This window comes from Xiphias gladius, chromosome 1 (genome assembly GCF_016859285.1).
Source record: "Xiphias gladius isolate SHS-SW01 ecotype Sanya breed wild chromosome 1, ASM1685928v1, whole genome shotgun sequence".
Classification (NCBI taxonomy): Eukaryota; Metazoa; Chordata; class Actinopteri; order Istiophoriformes; family Xiphiidae; genus Xiphias; species Xiphias gladius.
Window position 1 is genome coordinate 34,653,046 of NC_053400.1, and position 24,108 is coordinate 34,677,153.

Here is a 24,108-nt window from a genome sequence, read left to right on the forward strand (position 1 = left end):
AAGCGAGAGATCGTTGAGACAGAGTGGTGTCTGAAAAAATTCTTCCTTTTTTGACCGTGTGTGTGTGTGTGTAGGTGAGAGGGTGTTGCAGCCTGGTGAGCAACCTTCAGATCGTCTCAGCTGTCCAGAAGAAGAGCAGCTCGTTACTCGGCTGCGCACACAGGTACGTCTGCACGAAACACGTCACACCTGTACACCTGCCGACCGACAGGAAGCGCATCGTCACACCTGCTGACCGACAAGAAAAACTTAAAAACAGGATGATTCTGAATGAAGTTCTGCTGGTAGAAGGAGCATCAGGGCAGGATGATAAAGGGTGTGGAGTGTGTGCTGGTTTTAAACAAACACCTGACGTTGAAGGTGTGTGACTGGACTCTCTCTGACGTGAAGAATCCCAGGTGACGCGTCAGCTGTCAGACTGACGTGTGCGCATCAGCATCAAACGTAAAACCAGTTTGGCGCTTTGACAGCGTTTTTTAAAATTCGGAGTCACATCCACAGCTTCGCTCCACTGAGCCGCTGCTGTTGTTCAGGTTTAATCTGGTTTCTCAGCTCAGCTTCTCAGTGGATGGGAAGTGAATCTGTGTGTGTGTTCACGCAGGGAGAGAGAGAGTTCTGTAAGTGTCGCATCACCATACAGACTGAAGGAACACAGATGTGATACGGTGGCTGACGGTCAGTTCGCAGTCCAGCACAATACACAGCACAGTTCAGAAGACTCGTGATATTTAACAAAGTTTGACTGAAAACAGATCGGGAGTTGGAAAATTCCTTATTTACCGATCCTCTGGCAGAAAATGAGCGGTACCATTTTTAGTTTTTAGCCGCAGACTGAAATATCTCTACCACGGACTTTCCTGGCCACGCTAACTACCAGCCTCAGCCGTACTTCACAGCAGACGGGTTACAAAGTCCAACCCAGACTGAAGAGTGAGCTGACGGAGCGGAGTCGAGTCTGACGTCCTAAAATCAGCCCTTTTCAGACACGGAATATTTAACGCTGCTGAACAAGGAGTCAAGAATTCCAGGAATTCATCGTCACATGCATTAAAATGTGTCCAGTTCCTTTCCGTACGAGGAGAAACTTGTGCCCTGGCTGCTCCTGTCAACGTATACAACATGTACACAGTATACTGTACCTTCTCACACACAGTGTTAAGTTATAAAAACAATTAGATAAAAACAGAAGAAAGCAGACGTGTATTAATAGAGCGGGAAACACAGTGGGCTACTGGCTACTGGCTACTTGCCCCGGTGCCCCGCAGACCAGCTTCATCTGACTGAAAGTGGCTGCAGGGTCTTGAACTGGGCTAAAGTGTAAAAATGGTCCAAAAACATGTACAATACTTCTGTTCGACAGAAGGATCCCACCACACGACATGACTTCTGAGTGTTTCTCTGTGGAAATGTCAGAGTTTCATGTTTGTTATATTCAAAGTGGAGATGTAGGTGAAATTTAAGAGGTTTGACAGGTTGAACGACAAGTGGGATGCGATGTGATGACATGTGGTGGTGGTTGCAGGTGGAGGAGCTGGAGGAGAAGCTGTTGGATCAGACCCAGGAGGTGGAGAGACTTCGCTCTGAGCTGGTGAGACCCCGCTGGACCACATTCCTGAGGAACCCGGGAAAAAAACTGCCTATGAATATAACAAACTGTCACACACACATCTTACTATACTTGTGAGGACCCTGATGCATTCCCTAGCCCTTAATGCGAACCTGCAAAACAGAGCTTCGAGGTATTGAGGACCGGCCGAAATGTCCTCACTGTGATGGTTTAAAAAGTGAAATCAGTCCTCACAAAGACATCAATACAAAGCCGCACACAGTCTCACCTCTTTAGCAGCGTTCAGGTGTGTGAAAGCAGGTCTCACACACTGATACTGTGACGCTGCCTGTCTTGGCCAGGACGCTCCAGTAAGAGAGATTTTTTTTGTTCAGAATGAGACTTTTCCTGCTAAAATAAAAGTTAAATTAAGAAAAAAACTGATGCAGTAAAGAAAATATCTCAGAGAAACAAGACAACACATTGTCCTGCTGTGGGACGTTGGTGATCTAATGATCTAATACTGGAAACACACGACAGTCGACCCAAGTATTGAACAATGTGTGTAAAACAAACCTTTAATTGCATCGATTGAAAGGGGTTAAAGCGCCCGTGTCCCTCTGTCCTGTAGGGGGCGACAGACCTGGAGAAGCAGCTGGAGCTGCTGGCGGTGGAGAACGAGCGTCTGAAGCAGGAGCTGAAGTCATGCAGGAGCTCAGAGCTTCAGAAGCTCGACGCTGCTGCAGAGACCTGCAGCTGCAGCCAGTGCCCCCACAGCCAGGTGTGTGTACAGCACACGGGTAGACACACAGCACACGGGTAGACACACAGCACACGGGTAGACACACAGCACACGGGTAGACACACAGCACACGGGTAGACACACAGCACACGGGTAGACACACAGCACACGGGTAGACACACAGCACACGGGTAGACACACTGCCCCCACAGCCAGGTGTGTGTACAGCACACGGGTAGACACACAACACACGGGTAGACACACAGCACACGGGTAGACACACAGCACACGGGTAGACACACTGCCCCCACAGCCAGGTGTGTGTACAGCACACGGGTAGACACACAACACACGGGTAGACACACAGCACACGGGTAGACACACAGCACACGGGTAGACACACTGCCCCCACAGCCAGGTGTGTGTACAGCACACGGGTAGACACACAGCACACGGGTAGACACACAGCACACGGGTAGACACACAGCACACGGGTAGACACACAGCACACGGGTAGACACACAGCACACGGGTAGACACACAGCACACGGGTAGACACACAACAGCACACGGGTGGGTAGACACACACTGCCCCCACAGCCAGGTGTGTGTACAGCACACGGGTAGACACACAACACACGGGTAGACACACACCACACGGGTAGACACACAGCACACGGGTAGACACACTGCCCCCACAGCCAGGTGTGTGTACAGCACACGGGTAGACACACAACACACGGGTAGACACACAGCACACGGGTAGACACACAGCACACGGGTAGACACACTGCCCCCACAGCCAGGTGTGTGTACAGCACACGGGTAGACACACAGCACACGGGTAGACACACTGCCCCCACAGCCAGGTGTGTGTACAGCACACGGGTAGACACACAACACACGGGTAGACACACTGCCCCCACAGCCAGGTGTGTGTACAGCACACGGGTAGACACAGAGCACACGGGTAGATACACAACACACAGCACACGGGTAGACTCACAGCACACGGGTAGACTCACAGCACACGGGTAGACTCACAGCACACGGGTAGATTCACTGCCCCCACAGCCAGGTGTGAGTACAGCACACGGGTAGACTCACAGCACACGGGTAGACTCACAGCACACGGGTAGACACACTGCCCCCACAGCCAGGTGTGTGTACAGCACACGGGTAGACACAGAGCACACGGGTAGACACAGAGCACACGGGTAGACTCACAGCACACGGGTAGACTCACAGCACACGGGTAGATTCACTGCCCCCACAGCCAGGTGTGTGTACTGCACACGGGTAGACACACAGCACACGGGTAGACACACAGCACACGGGTAGACACACAGCACACGGGTAGACTCACAGCACACAGGTAGATTCACTGCCCCCACAGCCAGGTGTGAGTACAGCACACGGGTAGACACACAACACACGGGTAGACACACAACACACGGGTAGACACAGAGCACACGGGTAGATTCACTGCCCCCAAAGCCAGGTGTGAGTACTGCACACGGGTAGACACACAGCACACGGGTAGATTCACTGCCCCCACAGCCAGGTGTGTGTACAGCACACGGGTAGACACACAGCACACGGGTAGACACACAGCACAGGTAGAGACACTGCCCCCACAGCCAGGTGTGTGTACAGCACACGGGTAGACACACAACACACGGGTAGACACACTGCCCCCACAGCCAGGTGTGTGTACAGCACACGGGTAGACACACAACACACGGGTAGACACAGAGCACACGGGTAGACACACAACACACGGGTAGACACACTGCCCCCACAGCCAGGTGTGTGTACAGCACACGGGTAGACACAGAGCACACGGGTAGACACAGAGCACACGGGTAGACTCACAGCACACGGGTAGACTCACAGCACACGGGTAGACTCACAGCACACGGGTAGATTCACTGCCCCCACAGCCAGGTGTGAGTACTTCACACGGGTAGACACACAGCACACGGGTAGACACACAGCACACGGGTAGACACAGAGCACACGGGTAGACTCAGAGCACACGGGTAGACACACAACACACAGCACACGGGTAGACACACAACACACGGGTAGACACACAGCACACGGGTAGACTCACAGCACACGGGTAGACACACAACACACGGGTAGACACACAACACACGGGTAGACACAGAGCACACGGGTAGACACACAACACACGGGTAGACACACTGCCCCCACAGCCAGGTGTGTGTACAGCACACGGGTAGACACAGAGCACACGGGTAGACTCACAGCACACGGGTAGACACACTGCCCCCACAGCCAGGTGTGTGTACAGCACACGGGTAGACACACAGCACACGGGTAGACACACAACACACGGGTAGACACACAACACACGGGTAGACACACAACACACGGGTAGACACACTGCCCCCACAGCCAGGTGTGTGTACAGCACACGGGTAGACACAGAGCACACGGGTAGACACAGAGCACACGGGTAGACACACAGCACACGGGTAGACACACAACACACGGGTAGACACACTGCCCCCACAGCCAGGTGTGTGTACAGCACACGGGTAGACACACAACACACGGGTAGACACACTGCCCCCACAGCCAGGTGTGTGTACAGCACACGGGTAGACACACAGCACACGGGTAGACACACAACACACGGGTAGACACACAACACACGGGTAGACACACTGCCCCCACAGCCAGGTGTGTGTACAGCACACGGGTAGACACAGAGCACACGGGTAGACACACAACACACGGGTAGACACACTGCCCCCACAGCCAGGTGTGTGTACAGCACACGGGTAGACACACAGCACACGGGTAGACACACAACACACGGGTAGACACAGAGCACACGGGTAGACACACAACACACGGGTAGACTCACAGCACATGGGTAGATTCACTGCCCCCACAGCCAGGTGTGAGTACAGCACACGGGTAGACTCACAGCACACGGGTAGACTCACAGCACACAGGTAGATTCACTGCCCCCACAGCCAGGTGTGAGTACAGCACACGGGTAGACACACAACACACGGGTAGACACACAACACACGGGTAGACACAGAGCACACGGGTAGATTCACTGCCCCCACAGCCAGGTGTGAGTACTGCACACGGGTAGACTCACACACAGCACACGGGTAGATTCACTGCCCCCACAGCCAGGTGTGTGTACAGCACACGGGTAGACACACAGCACACGGGTAGACACACTGCCCCCACAGCCAGGTGTGTGTACAGCACACGGGTAGACACACAACACACGGGTAGACACACAACACACGGGTAGACACACTGCCCCCACAGCCAGGTGTGTGTACAGCACACGGGTAGACACACAACACACGGGTAGACACAGAGCACACGGGTAGACACACAACACACGGGTAGACACACTGCCCCCACAGCCAGGTGTGTGTACAGCACACGGGTAGACACAGAGCACACGGGTAGACACACAACACACGGGTAGACACACTGCCCCCACAGCCAGGTGTGTGTACAGCACACGGGTAGACACACAGCACACGGGTAGACACACACCACACGGGTAGACACACAACACACGGGTAGACACACTGCCCCCACAGCCAGGTGTGTGTACAGCACACGGGTAGACACAGAGCACACGGGTAGACACACAACACACGGGTAGACACAGAGCACACGGGTAGACACACAACACACGGGTAGACACACAGCACACGGGTAGACACAGAGCACACGGGTAGACACACAACACACGGGTAGACACACTGCCCCCACAGCCAGGTGTGTGTACAGCACACGGGTAGACACAGAGCACACGGGTAGACACACAACACACGGGTAGACACACTGCCCCCACAGCCAGGTGTGTGTACAGCACACGGGTAGACACACAGCACACGGGTAGACACACAACACACGGGTAGACACAGAGCACACGGGTAGACACACAACACACGGGTAGACACACAGCACACGGGTAGATTCACTGCCCCCACAGCCAGGTGTGTGTACAGCACACGGGTAGACACACAGCACACGGGTAGACACACAGCACACGGGTAGACACACAGCACACGGGTAGACACACAGCACACGGGTAGACACAGAGCACACGGGTAGACTCACAGCACACGGGTAGACTCACAGCACACGGGTAGATTCACTGCCCCCACAGCCAGGTGTGTGTACTACACTCTGATCATCGTTTTTCATGAATTAGATGGTGAAAGTTGAGATACGGGCAGTAAACATGGAGAGAGAGGAATGATTTGCACCTGAGCTTCTTTGCTGGAATCAAACCAGGGACACTGTGTTATCTGGTATTTCTCTAACAGGAAATATTTACATGCAGATTTTCAGGATTGGACTCACGATACCCGCTTTCACTGAATAAAGGTGTGAGTTGGCGGGCGAGATTCAGCAGCAGGTACGAGTGTCCTTTCATCCCAGTGGAAACACACAACTTTAGGAAGGGAGTCAGCCATTCGTCGAGCTCAGTCCAGTCCAGGTGTGTCTGCAGGTGAAGCTTTAGTGTTTTAAACCCCGACCGTTTCCTGTAGGATGCGGAGTCCCTGCGGAGGGAGCTGTCCCGCTGGGAGAGCCAGGCCCGGCAGAGGGAGCGGCGGCTGGCTGAGCTGGAGCGGGAGCTGCTGGAGAAAAGCTCCCGGGTGGAGACTCTCCACCGGCAGCTGGACGACTCCACCCGGCAGCTGGACGACAGCCAGAGGCGGCTGGAGGAGTCCAGGCGGAGGCAGGGGGAGGCCGAGCAAAAACTCGTCCTGCGACTGCAGGAGTGTGAGGAGGAGCTCGCCAGACAGGCAGCAGCGCCCCCCAGAGTCAAGGTGAGGAGACGCTGGTCGGGGAGAGGCGGAGATGACAGGAGATAAATGAGGGCCGGTGTAGCGAGTGGGTGAGATTATGCAGATTAGATGCATAAAGTCATTTAACACGTTGTCGGATCCACCAACTGAATGTTTTTATAAACTAAAGGTCCACTTGTCAGCTTTTCCTGGAGCTTTCAGCAGCATCTCGGGCTCTTCATCCGTGGGGGGAAGTTTGCTCTGCGGTCGTCGTGGTAAAGTGAAGACTGCGACTTTCAACAAATTTCATTGAAATTTACGGCAGCGCAAAACTGCCACTGCAAAATTAAGAAGTTGACATTTCTGTCACGAATGGAAAAGAATTTCTTCACGACGAGCCCAGAAACATGAACGATGCCTGTTGGTCTTATAAAGAGCAGACTTTCTCACTTTGAGGGTCGACACATGGGGATCAGCCGAAGCAACTATTACCAATAAAATGTAAATAAAGACAAACTAGTCTCTGTGTTACGTTTGTGAAGATTTGTGTCTGATGTTATAAAATCTGCACTAATCAGTATTTTATCTGAACAATGAATCAGGAAGAACATGAATAGGGGGAAGTGAACATAGTGGAGCGTTTAGCAGCTAAAGAGCCAGATGTTTCCCTCGGGAGCTGGTGGAGACCAGAACCAGAGCTAAAAGAGAGGGAGTACTGGACTAGGATGCATCAGGTGGACTCAGACACCAGATCCATTGGGATGATTTAGCAGTGGAATACATTACATTGAACAGAAGATCATTGTGGTGTAATGATCATTTTAAATGTGATTTTACGTACATGCATTGGCTGTATTGCTGTTTGACGTCAGACATTGTGTCCATATATATTTACCTTTGTGTTTTAATTAAGATTCACTCTTTCAGTCTCGCAGAACAAAATATAACTGTGTTCTCCTGTTTCAGCCGTGTTTATGTACAGTTAGTATTTGTGCTTTTAATCATTAACACAGAACACAGATTGTCTACCACTGACACTCGGAATGAAATGTGTCATTGTAAAAACATCTGTACAATATATGAAATCTGATCAGGTCTCCTGTTTCTGATCTCCAGTATGTGACTCAGACGGTTGAGGTGGAGTCGGCCGACTCTCAGAAAGCTCTGGCTGAGATGCAGACGAAGAACGCCGCCCTGCAGGAGCAGATTTCTGTCCAGAGACAGCTGCTGAGGGAGCTCGAGACACAGCTGCACGAGTCGCAGAGGACCTGCGCTCAGCTCAGGACGCAGGTAACATCCCCGCCGCAGCTGTCCTTTCTGCTGCGCATCTGCCCGTACGCTTCCGGTTTCCTGTCTCAGTCCCAAACAGCCAAACCAAGATCGCACAGGGAGTCTGCAGCCGGCTGCAGGAAGCGACTTTAAATCAGCCTTTCTGTAACTCCTCTCCAGAGTCTCACGATGTGTGTCCAGTATAGAGAGAGTTCCAGGGCCTGTACTTGTCAAGTGTCTCAGGGAAGGCAATCGGTCCCAACTGGTCGGAGGTGATCGGAGCGACACGTTTTCGGTCTTTCTTTTAGGATTAGAAGTCAAATCGTTTCACCGACTTCCTTAACTGAGAAATCGCTTAGCTGCAAAAGTTTCAGAGGACTAACCTGTTCAGGTAGATATACTCTGAGAGGAGAGGGGTTGTGATCGCGACAGGCTTATTAAAACATTTCATCGGTAAACTTGGTAACTGGTTACATATGCACACGACGCCTACGCACAAAAAGTGGTTCCGTTTTCCTCATTTCCAACTGCTGCTTTCAGAGGAACTACAACAGGTCTTCAGAATTTCCCCTGTGTGTCTGAGAGGGTGGTAAAACCGCGACGTCTCTCCCAGTACAGGCCCAGAACGTGTTTAGCCTAGCGTAGCATAAAGACCGGAAGCAGGGGGAAACTGTCCAGCAGGTCCACCTTCCAAAAGCTCTAAAGGTCTTGTTTATTTGACCTTTACTCTCAGAATCTGCCTTTTTCACCTTGAAAAAAAATATCCCCCCACAAAATAAAACCTTCTTCACATTGAACCTTTTAAGTCGCTTCATGTGACCAGCAGCAGTTCTTTGAAGAGACTCTCAGAGAACCACAGCAGCCATTTTTGACCTGGATGCTGTGATTTATGAAGGTAGAGTTTTTGTTGCTGTTGGTTTTGTCAGAAGCCTCGTTTCAAACCCAGAGTGAAGCCCTGGTTGTGTCAAACAGTTTGTTCTCTCTGACATCTACTGTCTAACCTTTACTTAATCAGCTACGTCCTACTGACATCTTTAACGTGAATGCAGGTCTCCTTTGGAAAATGATACGAGGTGCTGAACCTCAACGATACGCATTAGAACATAAAACACATCCATCCATCAGCTGGACCAGTTCATCCCTGAGGGTTGATCCCGTCTGACAGTGATTCTACTGATCCACACTGATCAGCTGATCGGTGGGAAAAAAAACCTGTGATCGTTGATTTTTTTAATTAAGCGACATGTTACTTTATTACTTTATTACTTTATAGTAAATATGTCAGGTTGAAATAAACCAGAATTTGGCTTTAAGCCCCAAAACAGCTGGATGACCCACTCATCTCACTTTGTGATGCAGAGCCACAGCTGTGTAGTGAAGCAGGTGACGATGAATGTGATGGAGGATGGTGGATGAACAGACCTCAGATCAGATTTCGGGTTCACCCCCCCACCCCCACAGTTAACCTTCTCTTCTCTGCTTGCGTTCGGTTGCAGCTGCTCACCGATCGGCGCCGTCTCTGCAGCCTCCTCTCCAAAGCCGTCGGCAGGGGCAACAGCGAGGTGGTTCGCAGGTTGTCTAAGGTTGGCCCCGCCCCCTCTCTGTGACATCACTCAGAGGTCACAGCGAGGGTTACCCCCCTCTGATCGAGAGCTCGGGCTCCAAAGCTGCAAAACAAACCACAAACAGCAGCCAGTGACTCAGAACCAGGGATGTTTATTTTATCGGGGGGGTTTACGCCAAAATTGGTTCTTGCGTTGTCCATGATAACGGTTTTCTAACAAAATTAAAAAAAGCTGACACTTTCTGATGGATGTCGTTCGTTGCTTCAGGTTTCAGCTTTCTTGCCTTTGATTGATTATGAAAATGTAATAAGGCAAACGACAGGATGTAACAACAATTAAATACTGTGTAGACCTGAGTTTTATTTATTTGCTGAAACTAAAATCAAACATTTGATATAAATTAATATTATCGTTATTAAAGAGCAGGGGTTAAAGTCTTTTTAAATTTCAGAGGAAATGGATTTTTATCCACATAGTTTCAGAATTGACGTCAGCTAATGAGAGAATCTGAACCTAAGACAAGAAAGGATCTGGAAAATTTTCCGCTCTGACTTCAATCTCTATATATATTCACATGGAAAATATCATTATCATTGTATATTCAACACACACGTGTGTGTGTGTGTGTGTGTGTTTGTAATTTTCATACATCCCTCCATAATGAACAGACTTATTCTAAAATGAAGCACTAAACGAGGCTTTTCAGTTTACCACCGAAATGGAGGAACAGTCAGGAAATGGGGTTCGACTGGCAAACTGGTTTTACTGGGAAGCTTTGGAACCTGTCAGACTCTGTGAGCTCTCCCAGTCTGTGATATGACGCTGTCCCAGTAGCTCTCTCCCAGTGCTCCCTGGCAGTGGATTTATTCCTGTGGTGTGAACGTAGCCTTGTTGTGTTTCAGGCTCCTCGTGCGTCTGTGTGTCAGATCATTACTGTCGTCTAGTATCTCATGTTTGTGTTGTTGGTGGTTTTAGCCCCGTTCCCTCCCTCGATCATTCCTCTCTAGATCAAGTGTTAAATCCTCACGTCCGGGTGTAGTCGACGCCTGATTTTAGACCTGCAGCAGGAGACCAAAACAATGCGTAAAGATAAAATGAACTTATTAGAGAACAACAAAAACTCAAAAAACCACAAAGATCTCAAATTTTAAAAGCTGAACACGAGCAGCCTTAAAAGAACTTTGTCTAAACAAAATACAGTTTAAAATTATAATTGATATCAGGAACTATCTGATCAAAGAATAAATTGACAAGATTATGGATCAGGGCCTGTATTGATCAGACTTGTCAGAATGACTCCACAGAACTTGTGTAAGGAACCAACCAACCAACTTCAGAGCAAAACAGTCGTCGTCCGAGTTTGAGCAGTAAGACACATTTATCGGTGACGTCCTCCTCCTCCTCACTGCCAAGTGGACAAGTCCCTTTCAGAGCAGCTCCCGGGGGATCACGTGATTGATCACATGACTGATCACATGATTGATCAGAGAAGGAATAACCAATCAGAGATATAGATCGACCCTACCTCTGCCATATTAAAAAAAAAAAAAAAAATCTTGTATAGAATATTATCATTCTTGAAAAAGTTCATTTTATTAGTCTTTTAATCTCCAGGAATAATTAACGTGGGAAATGAACAACAGTCTGAAATATTCATAACGTTTAAATATAGAAACAGGGATGAAGTCACAGGAAACCAAACTCTGCTGAGAGACGTTCTGCTGCCGGTGGACGAGGCTCCTCAGAGAAACCAGACAACGAGGAGAACCCAGCTCCACGCTGCCGAGAGCAGACAGAGGAGACGATTGGGGACTGTGGATCCCACCGGGGTCACATTTATTTGTTTATCTATCTATTATTAGTAGTATTGTTGTTACCTGAGACTTCCCTGACACAGTGCTCTTTGGTGGTTGTGGATCTCGGTTTGGGATCCACCATTCAGGTCACTTTGACTCTGGATCTTCTCAGCACTCACCTGCTGTTGTCGGTCCTGTACAACATCCTGTCCTGCTGCTGTTGCTCCCTCTTATGGAAAGTGTGTTGTTGGGTGCTGCCGGTCCTCTCTGAATGTCTCGCCTGGTGCGGTCGGTCCTCTCTGAGCGTCCGGGTCTTGTCCTTCAGATCCTGGTGTACGAAGGAGAGATGGAGCGAGCTCAGGGTCAGCTGGAGGTGGAGATGCAGAACCTGGAGGAGGAGAAGAACCGGGTGATCGAGGAGGCGTTCATCAGGGCGGAGAGCGAGATGAAGGCCGTCCACGAGAACCTGGCAGGTCAGTCCGGGTCCCGTTTGTCCGTCTCAGTGTGTTTGGACTGACGCTCAGCGGAGTGTGTTTGTGTTGTTGTTGTTGTTGTGTGTCAGGAGTGCGTATGAACCTGCTGAGTCTGCAGCCGGCTCTCAGGACTCTCACCTGCGACTACAACTGTCTGAAGAGGCAGGTGCAGGACTTCCCCTTCATGCTGGATAAAGCCATCACCGAGGCGAAGCAGGAGGTGAGCGAAGATGAAGATGAGCAGGGATTTCATGGTTCCCTTTACTGCAATAATAACTTTATTTAAAGTGCTTCACAGTAGAAATGAAAAATTAAGAGTAAATCAAATCCAAATGTAAAAGAAAAATGAGATCAAATAAACAACTGCATCACATTCCATCAGTTAAGGGGAAGTAAATGAAATAAGAATTCGTTTTAAGAGGAAATTCTAAAAATGGGTTTGAGTTTGCCTGAGAATAAGAGTTCTGCTCACCCTCAGCGACAAGTTGAGATTTTAAATCCTGCTCCACAAGATAATAACTCAGGTCATGTTCACGACTCCAGCGGTGCCATGAAACCGCTGTCACCTTAATCCATCCTCATAAAATCCTCTCATTCCATCACCTGCATGTTTCCTGACTAGAATTAAATGAAAGATTTTACAGCTACATGTGTCTCAGCTCGTTAGTAGACGCGATACACGACAATTTCATAATTTGATGGGGGTCAAACTTTAGAGCAGTTAACTTCCAGATGAACCAGCGAAGTGAGATTGAGGTGTTAACGTGAGGCTTTTTTTAATTGTAATTGATAGTTTGGTATTAGTCACATTTGTGTGTGTGTGTGTCAGATCTGTCAGGTGATCAGCGAGGTGAGCAACACAAACCAGGAGCTGCTGCGTAAATACAAGAGAGAGATGAACCTGAGGAAGAAGTGTCACAACGAGCTGGTTCGACTCAAAGGTCTGAGAGAATCGCGCGGTGGAACCGAACCTTGACCTGCCCAGGATCAGTCCTGAGACGTGTTTTGTTAAATGTCGCCCTGTTTTTACACTATTCTGTTTGCACCCGCTCATTCAAGGTGGGGATAAAGTTTGCTGATTCCAACAGTTAAAATGTAAATTGAATCATTTGAAGCACGATTTTTAATAAAAAGCCTGAAGGTAGTTGAAGGACTGATTCTCAGAAAGCTGCAGACATTTGGATGAAAACAATAAGTGGAAAAACAAAGAGTGTTCGATTGATTAGTGAAGTCAAGTGAAAGGTCGTGTTTTGGTCTAAACTGTGAAACTGAAATCCTCCGTGTCGTTACCCTGTTTCCCAGGTAACATCCGAGTTTTCTGCCGCGTCCGGCCGGTCAGTCAGGAGGAGCAGGACGCCGCCGACGCCAAAACCATGCTGAGCTTCGACTCGGACGACGACGCCGTCCTCTACCTCTCCAGCAAGGGCAAAGTCATGACCTTTGAACTGGACAAAGTCTTCCCTCCTCAGGCCACACAGGAGGAGGTCAGTGAGTCCTCAGAGCAGGGGGGGAGGCGTTTCTACGACAAAACTCTCAGCAACACCTGAGATCTGGTCTGATCTGGTTGTCAGTGACAACTGTCGCTCGTTTCTCGTCGAGACAGGTCCGGTAAAGTGACTGACACGAACGTGAGAGAACATCAGAGGTGTGGTGGTGAAAATGCGCAGGCGGGTTCACTCTAGACCCACCTGAAGAAAAGCAGCACTTTGCAGAGTCGGACTGCAGCGCGTCATGTTACGCTTTTCCCCTGAATCGGTGGCGTTTAGCGCGCACCGGAGACATTTGCTCCCTGACTTTTGTCTTTAAGGCAGAGCTTCCTCCCAGGCAACCTAAGCAGCCCAGTAAATCTGTCTGAAGCACAGACTCGGGACAAATGGTCTCCTCGCTCGCCGTCGTTCCGTAACCCGCCAGCTTCATAGCTAATCAGACACACGCCGCTGTAAATCTGAAGCTCTAAGTTTTGGTGAGACAGACTAACGTTAGATGACGATGCTACAGCTGCGGCCTCGGATTCTTAAGGTGGCGATACTGGCAAATACTCCATGACCAGTAAAAGCTGTGCATTGAAAATGTGAGTCAAGTGTTCTTGAAGCGTCAGGGGTGAAATTCGGCTTCTTGTAATGCAGAGCCAACAGGCCGGTTATGGGACTATCACCAGAGTCCTCGATGCTTCAGCAGCATTTTACTGTTGCAGTTGGTCGAGGTGGAGCTGCTTTCAACTACACTGAATTATGATGGAGTAGCAGCATAAAGTTTCATAAAGTGGAAATACCCAGACTGTTACATGGTGTCGGTATAATATTACAGAGAATAACCGGAACAGCGGAGGATATCAGTCCCACCTGCCTGTCTTCTCTCTGCTTGGTCCATCAGGTGTTTCAGGAGGTGCAGTCTCTGGTCACTTCCTGTATCGACGGCTTTAACGTCTGCATCTTCGCCTACGGACAGACAGGCTCCGGGAAAACCTACACCATGGAGGTAGGATGAGCCTTTGAATAGTTTTCCACAGGTTATTTGTGTCCTCTCTGAAATAACAATGATGCCGCATATCTGCGTGGTTCAGGGCGTGGCCGACGACCCCGGCATCAACCAGCGAGCGCTCCGCCTGCTCTTCTCCGAGGTGACGGACAAAACGCCAGACTGGGACTACAAGATCACCGTCAGCATGGTGGAGATCTACAACGAGACGCTACGGTGAGAAGACGGTCTGGGCTGATCCCGGGTCAGGGTTTAGATCTGAAGGCGCTGATGTCAGCCGGTGAAACGCTTCCCTCCAGACTGAAGCGTCTCAGCACCTGCGGGTCTGACTGTGATGAGAATTTTCCCCCCAGGAGGAATCCTGGTCAAATACAGGACAGATTGTGCTTTATTTTTTGGGTCCATCACTTTTTCTAGAAGTTAACGAGAGTCTTGCGGCCGGTGCACAGCAGGTCAGATGAAGATGCAAAGTGTAAAATTTTGCCTGCAGACAAGTGACAAATTCAGCATAAATGGAGAATGAGTTTCCAAGAATAACGAATGGATACAGTTTCAAATGGATCCTCTTTTAGATGAAAAACATATTTTCCCTACGATTGGACCAAATTCCATTGTGTTTTTGGGGAAAACAAAGACATCATTACAAAATGATGGACTCAAAAGATAAAGCATTACTCTTCCTGTAAGCATGTTAGCATGCTAATGTCGTCATTCAGCCTAAAGCACAGCTGAGCCGAAGTACTGACCCCGACAAGCCGAGTCTGAAATGTCCTTAATTGGCCACCGTACAAAGATAAAACCCTCACACCAGAGGCTGAAATGGTCACTTTTACCACATAAACTGTCTGAGAGGCAGGAAAATGTTATCGGAAATATTATGTTTTCACACAATTGTTGAATTTGATTCCCCTTTATTTAAGCAAATGATCAGATAAAGTAAAAACCTGCTGATATTGTATATTTTTCTTCTTGTTGACAAATCTCATGTCCAGGCTCAAACCAACAGTGTGTCGGTCCGTCTCTCAACACCGTCCCTCCTCTGTCTGTGGCTCTCAGCTCCGAGCTCATTGGTTCCTACTGAAGACGTAAAGCTTTAAAAACTACTCACGAATATTTAGTTTCATCTTTAAAAAGTCTCAGTCATTTCCCCTAAAACAGCTGCTCACTGTGGATTTTTATCAAACAATCAGGAGGAAACAGTGAGTGTGTCGGGGACTATTTTCAGCGGCGGATGAATCCACATCTGGTGCTGTAGTGAGCATTTGTGGCAGCAGGACGGTGTGTGTGTGTGGGACCGAGTCTAAATAAACTAGTGTGTGTGTTCGTGGTGATGAAGCAACATGTCACCCAGAGCAACAGTGTGTCTCACTGATGTGGTTTAATAGTCTCTGGAGACAGTGGAGCTCTGAGGCTCAGAGGAACCAGACTCATCAGGCTGTAGATACACAGTTCCTGTTAGTGGGAGACAGTCAGTGTTGGTTTGAGTCTGAACGTGAGGTTTAATCACAGGAAGAAAAACACCGAAAATCACCAGACGTATCCTGCAACCTCGGACTGCAGCGATGCAGATGTTGTCAGTCAGTGTATTTCTGCTCTGCTGGAGGCGAGGATGAAGGCGGGTCCAGTATTTGAGACCTCTCACGTATTCAGGACAGATTCCTGCAGTTTCAGAGCAGTTATGTAAAGGTGGATCATTTTAAATGTCATCAGTTTATCTCCATCTGTCCAGCGGTTGTGTAACAGAACAGCTGTGTAAAGCCTGTGAGAGCTCAACATCTGGATGCTGGATCAAAGTTTTTAGGCAGAAAGGTCCCGAACTGAGAGAACTTGCGTCAGATTAAAGCGTCGCATCGGTTCAACAGCTTCATCTGTGCAGGATCATTTCACACAGACTCTACGTTTCTAATTCGTTCCTCTGCTCGGCTCATAAATTCTAAATACAGAGAATATGTAGAGAAACTCGCCCTGATTGAAACTGAACATCAACAGTGATGAACTGGAGCTCGGCAACAAAGTCATCAACAGTGTCTAAAATATCGTCTCTATTATCTAACTGACCCTGTCTCGGCCTCGTCCTCCCTGTCGCCCGTTAATCTTTTCTTTTCAAACAGTTTTCAGTTCGAGCGAAGGCAGATTCCGAACCCTAGTAATGTTGCTGAGATAACGACACGTTGATCAAAAGTCTCTGTCGTCCGTCAGGGACCTGCTGCGGGAGAATCCCACCGACAAACTCGACATCAAGATGAACCCCGACGGCAGCGGACAGCTCTACGTCCCCGGCCTGACCGAGTTCACCGTGCAGAGCCCCGAGGACATCAACAGGGTGAGACCTTCCTGCTGTCCTTTCAGTGTAAAACCCCTCCGCTCAGCTGCTGGTCTGCGCAGCTGGACCCAAACGCCGACGGCTCCAAAACCGGGGCTTGACAAAGACCTCAAAGTAAAGGTCTTATCAAAATTATCAAAATCATATTTGATGATCGAATCTCTCAGGGAGTCAAATACCAAAGCCTTCACAGCCTGGAAATAAAATCTTCATCATGTCTGAAAACCAGACGTTTGGAGCTGAAACAATTCATCAATAAGTTGGTTGAAGAAAATCTGTGGTTCCAGGTTCTCATGTGACTGTTTGCTGGTTTTCTCCGTCTGATGTGATTGAATTATCTTCTTTTTGTCTTCTTGTATAAACCAAACCATCTGATGATTAATGAAGAAAATCATGTTAGTTGGGGCAACAGAAGATTTACCTCTAACAGTGATTGTTTATGGGTGTGTGTGTGTGTGTGTGCGTGTGTGTGTGTGCGGGCTACCCGTCCTCAGGTGTTTGAGTTGGGTCACATGAACAGAGCGACGGCCTGCACCAACCTGAACGAACACAGCTCTCGCTCACACGCTCTGCTCATCATCACCGTCTCCGGATTCAACTCTGCCACTGGAAACCGCACTCAAGGTGCACACACACACACACACACACACACACACACACACACACACACACACACACACACACACACACACACACTCCATCACTTCCCTCCAGACTGAAACGTCTCAGCACCTGCGGGTCTGACTTGTCGACTCTTCGTCTGGTTTAACGGCGTCTCCACCTTGAATTTCCCCCCCAGGAGGAATCCTGGTCAAATACAGGACAGTTCTGGGAAACGCTTCTTTTAAAGGTCCCAGAGTTTCCTGTCATTTCCTACAAATCAAATATGTGACTGACTAAACTCCAGTAACTGTCTGAGAACTTTGTCTCCACTTTGACTCTCACTGGTACAAAAATTGCCGTAAAATCAGGCCTCGCCCGGGTTTTAGCAGTCGGCGTCAAAGCGGCTTCAGGATTCAGCTGAAACCGTCGCCAACTCCAACAAACCAACCGAAAAAACCCAGTAGCCGTGGTTTAATTGTCCGATTCTGCCCAAAACAACAACAGGAAATCGGACTGAAGTGGAGCCAGACAGAGCTCTGACCCGGAGTGTTTTCGCTGCGTTCCGGTCTAGGTAAGCTGAACCTGGTGGACCTGGCGGGCTCGGAGAGGATCGGTAAGTCGGGGGCGGAGGGCAGTCGGCTCAGAGAGGCTCAGTGCATCAACAAATCTCTGTCGGCGCTCGGTGACGTGATCAACGCGCTGCGGAGCAAACACTCCCACGTCCCGTTCAGAAACTCCCGCCTCACCTACCTGCTGCAGGACTCTCTGAGCGGGGACAGCAAGACCCTCATGATGGTGCAGGTGAGACCAGGAGCAGGTTCATGGTGTTGCTGAGGCGTCTGTTCCTTCAGAGGCAGGTGAGAGTGACTCTTTGTTGTGTCCAGGTCTCTCCGTTGCCCAGCAACATGAGCGAGTCGGTCTGTTCGCTGAAGTTCGCCCAGCGCGTTCGCAGCGTGGAGCTGAGCTCTTCGTCCTCGTCCTGCAGGAGACCCGAGAACTCGTCCGCGTCGTCCTCGCCCACCCACGACAGCGTCGAGGTAACGAACGCATCTCGGAAAGTCTGGGCCAGATGGTTCCCGGTTTGTATCGCGACGTCCGTTTAACTTCATTTGTCCTATCACAATAAGTTTACACGCCGATAAAGGTGTTGAAACTCCGGTACGTCGGCACCTTTATTCTAACGCTACCCAACTCTGACGTGCATATATAGTGTAAAGATTCATGAATTATAAACCGGTACAATAAAATAAAAAAATATTGATTAGAATTAACCAAAGGTTAAACTAAAATAGGAATATATAAGAAAATACAGAGAAAATAAATAGAATAATTTGACTAAAGTATAATTGTACTTTGAAAACTGAACTCAAATCTAAATTCCAAATAAAACGATTGAAACTTTAGGGGCTGGGATTCAAATTGACCTTTGACCTCTCCTCAGCTGGACTCTCCCCCGGTCACCCCGGTCCCTCTCCCCATCTCTCGGGCCAGCAGCGCCGGCTCCACCCTCTCCTCCACCTCCAGAACCCCCAGCAGCTCCCGCAGGAGGTCCCAGTCGCAACTGTCCACAGGTAGATGTAAGCGCACGCACGCACGCACACACACACACACGCACACACACACACACACACACGCACACACACACACTCGCACCGGATGTCAAAAGTGCTGAAAGTGTTTTTCCTTCTGTCGTGTTGAGAAACCAAAGAAAAGACCTTTACTCATCAGACGTTTTTCTCTCTGACTTTCTCCGTTTTCGTTGAACTTGACTTCTATCAGGAGACGTCTAGCTGCACATGTGACAGTGTTATAATCCCCACACACACACTCCACCAACACACACACAGTAAACACTTGAATAAGCTTTATGGACCTCAGCTGCAGAGGAGCAGGTTTTTCTCAGAAACTGTTTTATGTTAGAAAACGGGTCGAAATTTTTCTGTTAGATTTGATCACATTTCACTAACAATGGTTTTGATCAATTCAGTGTGATGTGAATTTCCACAGCTTTAATTCATCAGTGCAACGACCGAGTCAACGACTACATTTTCTCTGGTTGACACTCATCCTGTTTTTTATCCTCTGGTTATTTTCTGCCGCTTCTACTTTGCTGTATTATTGATCACTGTTAATCCTGGAAAGGCTCTTAATGTGAAACCTCTGCAGGAAGTTCGGGGTGTTATTGCCAGATAATTAAATGTAGAGCTGCAGCAAAAAAAGACAAAAGATAATTAGGTAGTAATAATCATAATAAATAATTTCATGATATTCTATTAATCTGGTTATTTATCAAACAAACAAGAAAGAAAACCAGCAAATATTCACGTCCGAAACGGAATCAGTGACTTTTTTTATTAATCGGTTAATGGACTAAATAATTTTAGCTCTAAATCCTCCCTCCAGCCTTTATCAGGGACCAGCCTGTGTTTGTTTGACTCAACACACATCACACACACACACACACACACACACACACACACACACACACACACACAGTGACCATCATGAACTCAGCTCTGCAGCCAGAGGCATCAAACACACAATGAATCATTCAAATTGTCACTTAGTAGTCTGCGGCACAACTTTCAAACTAAAAGTCTAACAACCTTCACTCCAGACAAAAGGCATTTTGGGAAATGTAGGAAACCGACAACAGGTAGAGAAGCATGGGAGGTGACGTGGATCACAGCTCTGAACTATAACGGTGAAGCTGGATTTTCCCAGCATCACCTGCTCCTCTTCTTCTTCTCTGTCCTCATTCTGTGGTCTGATTGGTTGGTTTACAGACAGACAGGTAGACAGAGCCAGCCCGTTGGTGGGGGACGGTGGGCAGGTAGGTAGGGGTGTTTGCTGATTGGTGGACAGCTTGGCATGGAAGCGCTCAGCATGGCATGGTGCCCCCCCCCCCCCCTTCCACCCATCTAACACTCCCCACCTCTAACCACAGAGCTCCACCAGCTTCTGTCTGTGCGCCTGCAGAGCCGTGAGCGGGGCCCACGGAGCCCACGGGCCTCCCGCGTGCAGCGGACCGTGCAGTTTGTGTCGCCGGGTCGAACGCCGGAGTCTGGTTCCTCTCGGAACTCGGCTTCAAGTCACAAGGAAATTACACGTTCGCCAAATCTCACGACGTGGCAGCTGTTAAAGGAACAGTCCCACATTCTAGGAACTCTGCACTGAAGGTGCGTTTCAGTTTCGCCTGTGTGTGTCCAGTTTAGCGTAGCTTAGCACAAACACTTGAAGCGGAGGGAAACTGCTAGCCTAGCGCCGTCAAGAGAGACAAAGAAAAGCAAACTGCTTGAATTAGTGGAGCGTCGGTCAGTAAATGGTCCAGTTCAGAGAATCTCTGTCACTTGAGTCGTTTTTATTGCACTGAGGCAGATTTTGATCGAGTGGAAAGCGTTTTCACGGCGAACAGAGAGCTGAACACGTCCCGGACACACACACAGACGAAACTGAAACAGACACAGGGACTTCATTGTGATCCGGTCTCTGCGACGCCCGAAGCTTCCCCTCAAACCATCTTCAGACATTTTGAAGAGCGTGTCCCAGTTCAGCGTCCGGTTCCAACCGGATACGTATTTAACCCACTAACGTCTTTTCCTTGTGGCTTCAGTGTGTGTGTGTGTGTGTTGTGAGTCGGTGTCTGGGCGAACCCGGGTCCCCCTCCTTCCTCGTCTCTGCTGCTCTGTGGCCTGGCTGGGCGTCCTGCTGATGAGCCGAGGATTGTGGGATTGTTACTCCATGTCTACGCTCATAAATCTGAAATCACTGTTTTCATCTCCCGTGGAGATTTAAGAAACCCGCCGAAAGCAACGGCCTCTAGTGGTTCCTCAGTGATGGAAAGTGAATCCCAGGAGCAGGTTTTATGTTTTCAGTAAGACAGATGAGCTAAATGGTCGGTGAGAGATTTTCTTGAGCTACAGACGCTAGTGGAACGGAGAACAGAGTCCGGACGAGACGCCAGGACCTCGGTTCTCTGTATCAACACTAAAACACGGAGCAGGATTTAAACACGGCTGACCTTCGTTTCTTTGTTCAGGGGACACGTAGAGGAGACAGCGCGGACTGCCGGGTGTCCTCATAGACCCTAACGATGCTCAGGCGTCCATGTAGCGACAGTAACAGGAGGTGCTTTGCATCAAGGCGTTCTCTCGCTCTGATTCGAGTTGGTTTCAAATTGATCGAACGTTTTCCTAAAGTCACTTTCTAACGGCGAGAATCATCCCGGTCACGTGTAGAACAAAAACGCGTTTTCACATTTCTGAGCAGTGTGGACATGGACTGACAGTAACGTCTCACGACTGCTCGCTGACGGTCTGGTTTTCTCCGCAGGACGACTGAAGCTGACGGCCTGAGAGACCCCGGGACGACGCCGCGGGACGTCCGGGTCTGACGGCAGGGTGTCGGCCAACACCCTGAGGATTTTACCCCTGTCCCCTCTGGATTTATTACCCTGCCCAGCTGGTGAAAAGACTGATGGGAGCTTTACAGGGCAGGGACTCGTGTCTCTTTCGGCAGACAACATGGCCAAATGTTTTGCTTTCCGTGTTTTCTTGCTGTGACGATGGACATTTAAAGACCTAAAGGACTCTAGTGACTCTGAGAAACTGCTGTTCTCGAGCTCCTCCCGTCTGGACAGAACCCAAATCCTCACCGACGTCCTTCGCATCCTCCCAAAAATCAGTATATGCTTTCCAATCACAGTATTCCTTTCATGTAACGTTGTAAATTTGCACTTTAAATTTCTAGATTATTTTCTAACCCACAGTTCCAGATGTGGTTGATTATAATATATGCATAATGGGGTTATATATTTATGTTAACATGCTTTAACACTGTTTTTGTTTGATTTAGATTTTGAGATTTTTTTGCCTCAAATCTCGTGTTATTTTATCTCAGAAAATTGAGATTAGTCTCATTTTACCACATCTTGAATCTTCTTCTCTATCGGAGGCTGACTTTGTGTCCTCACGGTCCTCCGTTATCCAATCAGGGTACTCCGCTGATACCGAGCTGTCCAATAGGATGTGAGCAATCGTCACCTGTGTACATGATTGTTGTTTTTGGATCTTCTGCTGTTCCTGTGGAGTTTTTTTTTTTAATGCAGTGGACGAATCTTCGTCTTTCGCTGAACTCAAACAAAAAGACGCTCTCATCTTCTTAACCTTCCACCGCTGTTTCTTCTCAGTGTGATCCTGCTGTCGTCTCGTCGCCTCCGTAGAAAACAAATCTAGGAAACCGCAGGTGACCTTTGACCTCAGACTGAACAGATCTGTAGCTGTTGACGCGGCAGGACGTTAACTGTTAGCTGTAGTTGTAGTGAACAGGAATGCTTAGAAACGCGATGAGCTGCTGTGTCGTTGACCTGATGATCAACATGTCCGCTTGCTTTGTCTCCGCTGTAGATTTCTACAGTTGGATTTTTGTATTCCCTTTTTAATAAACACTCCAAAGCAAACACACGCTTCAGCCCATGTTGACTCACTGTGGAATATCTGAAGGAAAAGATCCTGATGTGTAGGTTGAGATGCTCATGTCTGTGTTTTGACTACGCAGCCGGAGTCGGGATGTGGTTAGCTTAGCTTAGCTTAGCACAAAGACTGGAAACGGAGGGAAACGGCTAGCCCGGCTCTGACCAAAGTTACCTCTAAAGCTCTCTGATGAACATGTTTGGTACCATCCTGCCTGTATCTGGCGGGAAATGCTGCACAGGAACTCTGGGCGGATGGATTCACTGATGTTTGAAGAAGTAGTTCCAGCACGTACCTCCCCCCTACAGTCACACACTGCGTTTTACAACGCTTACAGCAGAATCACCGCATTCGTTTTGTGTCCGTTTCCGCCTCGGTGAACTTTGGCCCCTGAATTTGCACCGTTGAGCAATGACAAACCATCCTGGCAGAGCTGGACTCTGAGCAGACGGAGAGTCCAAAGAGAAGGAAGCTGGCGTAGCCTATCGGCTGCGTCACCATCCAGTTGAACTGAAGGGCCTCTGTTGGAGGCTGCATTTATTAGACAGTGACGGTGAGAGATGTTGTGGGAGTAGTCACTTGGTCATCAAACCTCTAGACCAGATGCGAGCTGGCCTTCAAAGATACACCAGGTTAATAAATGAGCTTTAGAGTCGTTGGTAGGTGGATTTTGGAACCTCAGACCACTAGCCGTCTTTTTCCAGGCTTTATGCTAAGCTAAGCTAAGCTCTGTACTGAACACGCAGACATGAGTAGTACAGGTCTGAACAAACTCAGAAAGAACGTGGGGAAAAAGATTTCTCCAAATGCTGAACTATTCCTTTAAATCTGGAGTCTGCATCTTTTTCCGTCTTCTGACATCAACAACAATTCCAGACAGAATTCAACTTCGAGTGGAGCATCGCTGCTACAAACCAGCTTGGTGGAGGAAATATGGCCGAAGGAGAAAAAAATTTTTGGTTTTTGGTTTTGTCCAAACTGCTGTAATCATTGATTGTAACGACCTCTGACCTCTAACTCTGCTCAGGTTAAAG

General features: G+C 48.9%; 1 protein-coding gene across 4 annotated transcripts in view; it reads left to right on the forward strand.

Annotated features, from left to right (window-relative positions):
• kifc3 (kinesin family member C3) overlaps positions 1-23,079 on the forward strand; it is a 55,892-nt gene extending 32,813 nt beyond the window's left edge. For 2 of the 4 annotated variants that reach the window (XM_040117965.1, XM_040118220.1), the window contains 18 exons: positions 75-163; positions 1,523-1,588; positions 2,178-2,327; positions 6,857-7,138; positions 8,213-8,386; positions 12,052-12,199; positions 12,289-12,419; positions 13,029-13,140; positions 13,502-13,683; positions 14,573-14,677; positions 14,763-14,893; positions 16,877-17,000; positions 17,495-17,624; positions 18,175-18,404; positions 18,488-18,640; positions 19,045-19,174; positions 20,390-20,436; positions 21,936-23,079. In XM_040117965.1, coding sequence (XP_039973899.1) covers positions 75-163; positions 1,523-1,588; positions 2,178-2,327; positions 6,857-7,138; positions 8,213-8,386; positions 12,052-12,199; positions 12,289-12,419; positions 13,029-13,140; positions 13,502-13,683; positions 14,573-14,677; positions 14,763-14,893; positions 16,877-17,000; positions 17,495-17,624; positions 18,175-18,404; positions 18,488-18,640; positions 19,045-19,174; positions 20,390-20,436; positions 21,936-21,944 — 2,393 coding nt within the window. In that variant the 3' untranslated portion in view covers positions 21,945-23,079. Of the gene's footprint in view, positions 1-74; positions 164-1,522; positions 1,589-2,177; positions 2,328-6,856; positions 7,139-8,212; positions 8,387-12,051; positions 12,200-12,288; positions 12,420-13,028; positions 13,141-13,501; positions 13,684-14,572; positions 14,678-14,762; positions 14,894-16,876; positions 17,001-17,494; positions 17,625-18,174; positions 18,405-18,487; positions 18,641-19,044; positions 19,181-20,389; positions 20,437-21,935 lie in introns of all 4 variants that reach the window. The other 2 variants (XM_040118133.1, XM_040118048.1) reach the window with 2 other exon arrangements.
• The last annotated feature ends 1,029 nt before the right edge of the window (positions 23,080-24,108 follow it).